The 6266-nt window shown below is 53.4% G+C and overlaps 2 protein-coding genes across 2 annotated transcripts in view; one reads left to right on the plus strand and one right to left on the minus strand.

The window, feature by feature from the left end:
* Positions 1–531: 531 nt before the first annotated feature.
* BRF2 (BRF2, RNA polymerase III transcription initiation factor 50 kDa subunit) lies at positions 532–4729 on the plus strand. Its single transcript, XM_006765589.2, has 4 exons — positions 532–1004; positions 1707–1766; positions 2243–2564; positions 3303–4729. The coding sequence occupies exons 1-4, from the start codon at positions 851–853 to the stop codon at positions 4030–4032; spliced, it is 1266 nt and encodes a 421-aa protein (XP_006765652.1). The 5' UTR covers positions 532–850; the 3' UTR covers positions 4033–4729.
* ADGRA2 (adhesion G protein-coupled receptor A2) overlaps positions 4541–6266 on the minus strand; it is a 28384-nt gene continuing 26658 nt past the window's right edge. Inside the window, exon 20 of the mRNA XM_006765648.2 lies at positions 4541–6262. Coding sequence (XP_006765711.1) covers positions 6047–6262 — 216 coding nt within the window. The 3' untranslated portion in view covers positions 4541–6046. The remainder of the gene's footprint in view (positions 6263–6266) is intronic.

Here is a 6266-nt window from a genome sequence, read left to right on the forward strand (position 1 = left end):
ACTCCCTCAATCTACAGTTAACACAAACAGACCGCAAAGAGGAACAACATCTTGCTTGGGAAAGCCACTCGAGAACACAGAACACAATTTCCTACTCTCTCACTACACTACTCTCCCTTTCAGGCACTTTGTTCTATGGCCAAAATCAACATTTGTTACCAAAGAGAAATGGAACCCGGTTTGGCTCACTGGATAGAGTGTCATCCTGTGGACTGAAGGGTCCCAGGTTCAATTCCAGTCAAGGGCACATACCTTGGTTGGGTTGCAGGCTCCTCCCTGGCCTAGGCCCTGGTCAGGGTGCATGCAGGAGGCAACCGATCGATGTGTTTCTCTCACATTGATGTTTGTCACGTTCTTTCCCTCTCTCTTTACCCTCTCTAAAAATCTTCAGGTGAGGATTTAAAGAGGGAGGGAGAGAGAGAGAGAGAGAGAGAGAGAGAGAGAGAGAGAGAGAGAGAGAATCCAAGATTCCCCTGGCACTTTAGAAAGGAGACTTGTTTGAGGATAGCAACAATTTCTTGTTTGTTATGTATGTTCTTGTAGGCAGAACGCTCACCCAAATTCAAGCCCTGTCTGACTTGCTTCAAACCAACTACTGATAGCTGGGAACCCAACGACCCAGTCCAGACCAGGAACCTTCTCTCCTTGCTTCCGTTTCCACCCGACTCCACAAAGGACCGGACCGGAAGTGGCGTGCAGTCGCAGTGCCAAGAGAACTACCGTTAATGCTGCCGCGCTGACCGGAAGAGGAAGGTGCATTCCTTAGGAAGTTCCCCTGTTAGTTGCCGCTTCCGCACGGTGGCTGTTGTTGGGGATCCGAAAGCTTCCGCGGCGCTGGGCAGGTTGTGAGATGCCGGGCGGAGGCCGCTGCCCCGACTGCGGCTCCACTGAGCTGGTGGAAGACGCGCACTATTCGCAGAGCCAGCTGGTGTGCTCGGACTGCGGCTGTGTGGTCACCGAGGGCGTGCTCACCACCACCTTCAGCGACGAGGGCAACCTCCGAGGTACCCGTGCCGTCCTTGCCATCTCGAGCTGTGGGTGCAGCCCGGGGGGGTGCAAGGACTGACACTCGATTTCCCTTAGCTCCCGTCCACTCTTCTTCTCGCACGCCTTTAAGTACGAGAGAAAACGACCTGAAGTGTAGGACTGAGCTGCGAAAGCTTAGGGACTGCCTTTCACTGTGTTTTTCTAGCATCTAGGACAGTATTGGACAGGCATAAACGTTCAGTAAATGAAACAGAGAAACAAGGTTCTGCTCACTTTACCTGGGCTGGTCGTGGCGGGAATATTGTGGGTCATCTCTTTACGAACACAGCACATATCATTACCCTGAAGTAGTTTTTAGTACTAACCGGTAAAACGTCTTTTTCTCCCTTTGCTTTCCAAGTTCCTGAGCAGGACAGCCCTCAAAATCTGCAGCTAGGAAATGGTCTGGATTGGATGTATGGGAGGGTACAAACTTGTACTGAAATGTTGGAACACTTGGAACTGCCTTAGTGTGGCCCTGATCTTCCTCATTCTCTGTGTATGTGATAGTGCTGTGGGCATAGGAAACCAGATGGGCCTTTAATATGCACAGTTGGGCACCTTCTGTGAGACAGGGAGCAGATGCCTAATGATTGGAATTCTGCTCCCTGGCTCTGTGTGGTAGGAGGGCAGGGGTCTGGTGAATAAAGGCTAACCCTGTTCTGTTTTGTTTTTCACAGAAGTAGCGTATTCCCGGAGCACAGGGGAAAATGAACAAGTTAGTCGCAGTCAGCAGCGAGGTGAGGACAAACCTTGTATGACACAGTGGCTTTCAAGAAAATTCTCCTGATGGTCCAGCCCATGTGCTTGCTTTTCCTGATTTCAACTCGTATCATGTAAGGCAGAGTAGAAGGAAATGGTGATTCGCAACAAAGGATGGGGGTGGTTCTAGGAGAGGCAGCAAATCTGTGTAAGTTTGGGATTTGCTCAGGGATATGTTTGAGGTCGAGGCAAGGAGCCCAGATCAAACTTCGGCTTGGCCCTGAATCAAACCAGAAGCAAGAGAGAGAGAGAAAGATTAATCGGTTGCCTCTGCATGTGCCCTGGTTGGGAATTGAACCCATAACCTTGCGGTTTACAGGATGTTGCTCCCACCAACTGAGTGACACCATCCAGGGCTATAGTAGTGCATATTGTATCAGAGGCAAGTTTAGCAGAAATTGCTAGGCGCTACACAGTAGCTCCTCTGACCTCTAACTCTTGTGGGTTTTCCTAGGTCTCCGCCGAGTGAGAGATCTCTGTCGAGTTCTGCAGTTGCCATCAACATTTGAGGACACAGCAGTTGCCTACTACCAAAAGGCATACCAGCACCCTGGCATCCGTGCTGCCAGGCTGCAAAAGAAGGAGGTGTTGGTTGGGTGCTGTGTCTTAATCACCTGTAGGCAGCATAACTGGCCCCTGACCATGGGGACCATCTGCACCCTGTTGTACGCAGATTTGGATATGTTTTCTGGCACCTACATGCAGATAGTGAAGCTCCTGGGGCTGGATGTGCCATCTCTGTGCTTGGCAGACCTGGTGAAGACCTACTGTAGCAGGTACCTGCCTAGTGGGAGTTGTGGGGATGGGATGGGATGGGTCCTTAAACGAATCCTTTTACCTTTGGCTGTCTCTGACCAAAGCCCATCTAAAAAGATGTGGGAGAAAAATCTGTTCTCCCTCTCCTGTGCCTGTACTAATCCCAGTTTACATTTCTAGAATGCTATAATTTCACATCTTTTTGCCCTCACAGCAACCTACTGATGTAAGAAAGTAGGTATTAGCCTTGGCACAGGGCTCCTGAGTTGCACCACTCACGTGTGTGGCCTGTGTGGATCAATTGGGAATGGAGCTGAAGGATTATTAGGAGACAACAGAGCTGTAGATAGAAGCTAATTTTTTTTTTTTAAAGTGGCTGTGTTAATTTCTCTCCTGAGAAATAGAGTAGAAAGCAAAGGCTATCAGTGTCAGCTTGGTTACTTCCTAGCTGGATACTGGGGGCAAGTTTTGCAACTATAAATGCATATAACAAGGTGTAGAGAAGGTAAAAGAACACTTGTAAAGCACTCAGAATAGTGGCTGACGGGGGTTGCTCAACACACGTTAGCTCCCTTCTGCGTTCTCCTGCCCTTCACCTCACAAGCAGAAAACTCACCCGGTCTTCTCTCAGTCCCTGTATGAAGCTTGCTGCCAGCAAGCTTGAGTGTTCCCAAGAGGCTAGAAGAGCTTACCCATCCTGAGCCAGACTGCTCTTGCCCATAGGCATTGAGACAAGACCCTCATTTTGGTTATTTCAGCTTCAAACTTTTCCAAGCCACCCCATCGCTGCCAGCCAAATACATGGAAGACAAAGAGAAGATGCTGTCGCGAACACTGCAGTTGGTGGAGCTGGCGGATGAGACGTGGCTGGTGACCGGGCGGCATCCCTTGCCTGTCATCACTGCTGCTGCTTTCCTGGCTTGGCAGTCGCTGCAGCCCTCAGCTCGTCTGACATGTTCCCTGGCCCGATTTTGTAAATTGGCCAATGTGGACCTGCCCTACCCCGCTTCCTCCCGGCTACAGGAGCTGCTGGCTGTGCTGCTGCGGATGGCTGAGCAGCTGGCCTGGCTGCAGGTACTCAAACTGGACAAACGGTCTGTGGTGAAGCACATCGGTGACCTGCTGCAGCACCGCCACACTTTGATCCGCAAAGCCTTTCGAGAAGGGACGTTAGAGGTGGAGGCCCCAGAGAAGGAGCTGCAGGGACAGGGACCGGGGCAAGGACAGGGAAAAGAGGAAGTGGGGAATAGCGCCTCCGAGTTACCTGAGGGGAAGCGGCCAGCTAGTCCTGCCCTTCTCCTCCCACCCTGCATGTTGAAGCCCCCAAAGCGGGTCTGCCCTGCCCCCCCTGCCTCCACGGTCACGGGAGATGAGAACATTTCCGATAGTGAAATAGAGCAGTATTTGCGGACCCCTCAGGAAGTGCGGGACTTTGTGAGAGCCCAAGCTGCCGGACAAGCTGCCACAAGTAATCCTAACCCCCCGTGATGCACTTGGTGGGGCAGCGGTCATGTCATTCTGACAGCAGCTTGATAATAGACTTGTCATGTCCAGAGAAATAAATGTGTACAAGCCCTTAGGTATTGTCTCTGCAGCTCATTGGAGCCCAGGTCCTGGAGTAGAAATGAGAACGACTGTAGGAACCCCTGGGTTGGAGAGAGTCCCATCCTTTAGTGCCAGCGAGCAGGTTGCATATGTTCACATTCTGTGGGGTGGCCTTCCTCTTAGATGTTGGGCTCTCTTCTGCTCCTGGTCTGAACCGGATAAATGGAAAGCGCTCATGGGGCCTCGCTACTGCTGAGGAGCAGTTGGCATTTCCAATGGTACCAGCCCTCAGGGCAGGAACTGGGCAACTCTTGGCCCTGTGTCCTAGGTATTGGTGGGTTAATGTGTATGGTATCATGAGATCTTCTGCCTCATAACAAAAGGACTGTGGGTGGACTAAGGTTATAGCTCAAAGGGCTTTGCAAAATTTTAATATATTAAAACAAGAGGCATCTGCTAGAAAACATTCTATTGTATAAAACCCGAGCTTTTAAAAACATGTTTTCTTTGGCACTTTTTATCCCCTCCCTCCCCTTTCCCCAGCGTATTGCAAAAAGCTCTCCAGTGCTAAGGCGTTGGCAGGGTATGTAAACAGCAGCCAGCATATGTGGAAGAATAATACAAAGCTTTTTTTCCTGTCTAATATGGTCTGTGCAGCAAGCATAAATAACAGGATCCTCCCACGGAGTGTGGGCTTCCTTTCCTCCCTATGCCTTCTTTCACCTTGGTGCTCAGGCTGGGGTGACATGGGACGGGGAGGGGACCTGGGCCAGGCCTCCTTTTCATGATGCTCTTCACAAGGCGTCAGGTTCCCTCCACTTTCACTGGGTCCTGTAGTAAAAGCTGGTGGTTGCTTTTTAGGTTGGGGGGTCGGGGGGTGGGGGGAAATAGTGCTGGTGTTTAAAAGTGGAGGTGAAGGCCCCGGGAACTGTAGGGACCCTGCCCACCCCCCGAGGGATTTGACCTGGGCTTCTGTGTGGCAGGAAGATGTTTCTGATGTTTCTCCCTAATACGGGGCTAGAGGCCAAATGTTTGGAACGGTTCTTCCATGTGGCCTCAAGGAGGAGGGAAGTATCTTCCTTAGTCCCCAGTGTTGGGAGGCTGAGATCCATGTCTTGTGGTTGACGAGTAACCACTTGCAGCCTGTGGTGGAGCCCTCTTCAGGGCATTGCTTGTAAGACTAGGTTTAAGGCCTGGCTAACTTCAGCCCCAGATCTAAGCTCTCTCTCTACTTCCCTCAGACTATCCCCAGGCGGGGTCAGCTTTGTCCCCAAGTGCCACCCCGGAGCCCTGCTGGTGGTGTGTGTACACTCACTGGGTGGCATCGCTCCCTAATGGTACACCTGCCCTCCTACTTGACCTCCCAGGCTGACTTTCACACGGCCCCCCGCCTCCGCCTCCTGCATAGTCTGAAAAGCAGCACCTTGTCACCTCCAACCGGTCCCGGTCACCTGGCATATCTAGGCTGCCTCCCCACTTAGCCAAAAACTCGGTGGGGAGAGGCCCTAGAAGCTAGGCACAGGCCGGCTTCAGAGGAGGGCGGTGAGGGAACACTGTTCCCAAGCCCCATCTGTGTTTGCCAGGTAGGGCCGACACCACCAGAGGCAGGTGGGCAAGATGCGGGCACCTTAGGAAGAGCCCACCTGGGCTTGCTGGCCCGCCCAGTACTCACCAATCCAGGCAGGACCTTCCCTACCCTGGATGGCACAGACTGGCCTGGGCTGGGACAGAAGTCTATCCTGCCGGTGGCCCCGGGATTGCCTGTCGCTACCCCAGAGGCACGACCCTCTTAGCCGCGCGGGCGCCCGCTGTCCTTAGCTTCAGGACAGAGGCTAGTGAGCCCGGCGCAGCCCTCGGCACTTCATCGACTGGTGCACCGATCGGCGTCCTCAGGGGCCCGCGCAGCCAGGAAAACCAGTCCGGGCGGCCAGCCTGCCCTAAAGTGCCACCCGCCCACCTAGACGGTGGTCTCGCTCTTCCAGAGGCCGGTCTTCATGCAGCCGCCCCCCGCCGCCTCGGCGCCCGCCAGGGTGATGTCCTCGTACTTGCCGCCCTTGGGGGCGCCGTTCAGGCTGGCCGTGTTGAGCGGGTAGGAGCGGCGCTGGCTCTCCTTCTCCAGCGCGCCCTTGAGGTTGTCGCGGCTGGCGCTGCGGCGGGGGCCCGGCCGGCCCGCCTCC

The sequence above is a fragment of the Myotis davidii genome, unplaced genomic scaffold (genome assembly GCF_000327345.1).
Source record: "Myotis davidii unplaced genomic scaffold, ASM32734v1 scaffold93, whole genome shotgun sequence".
In the NCBI taxonomy this organism is placed as follows: Eukaryota; Metazoa; Chordata; class Mammalia; order Chiroptera; family Vespertilionidae; genus Myotis; species Myotis davidii.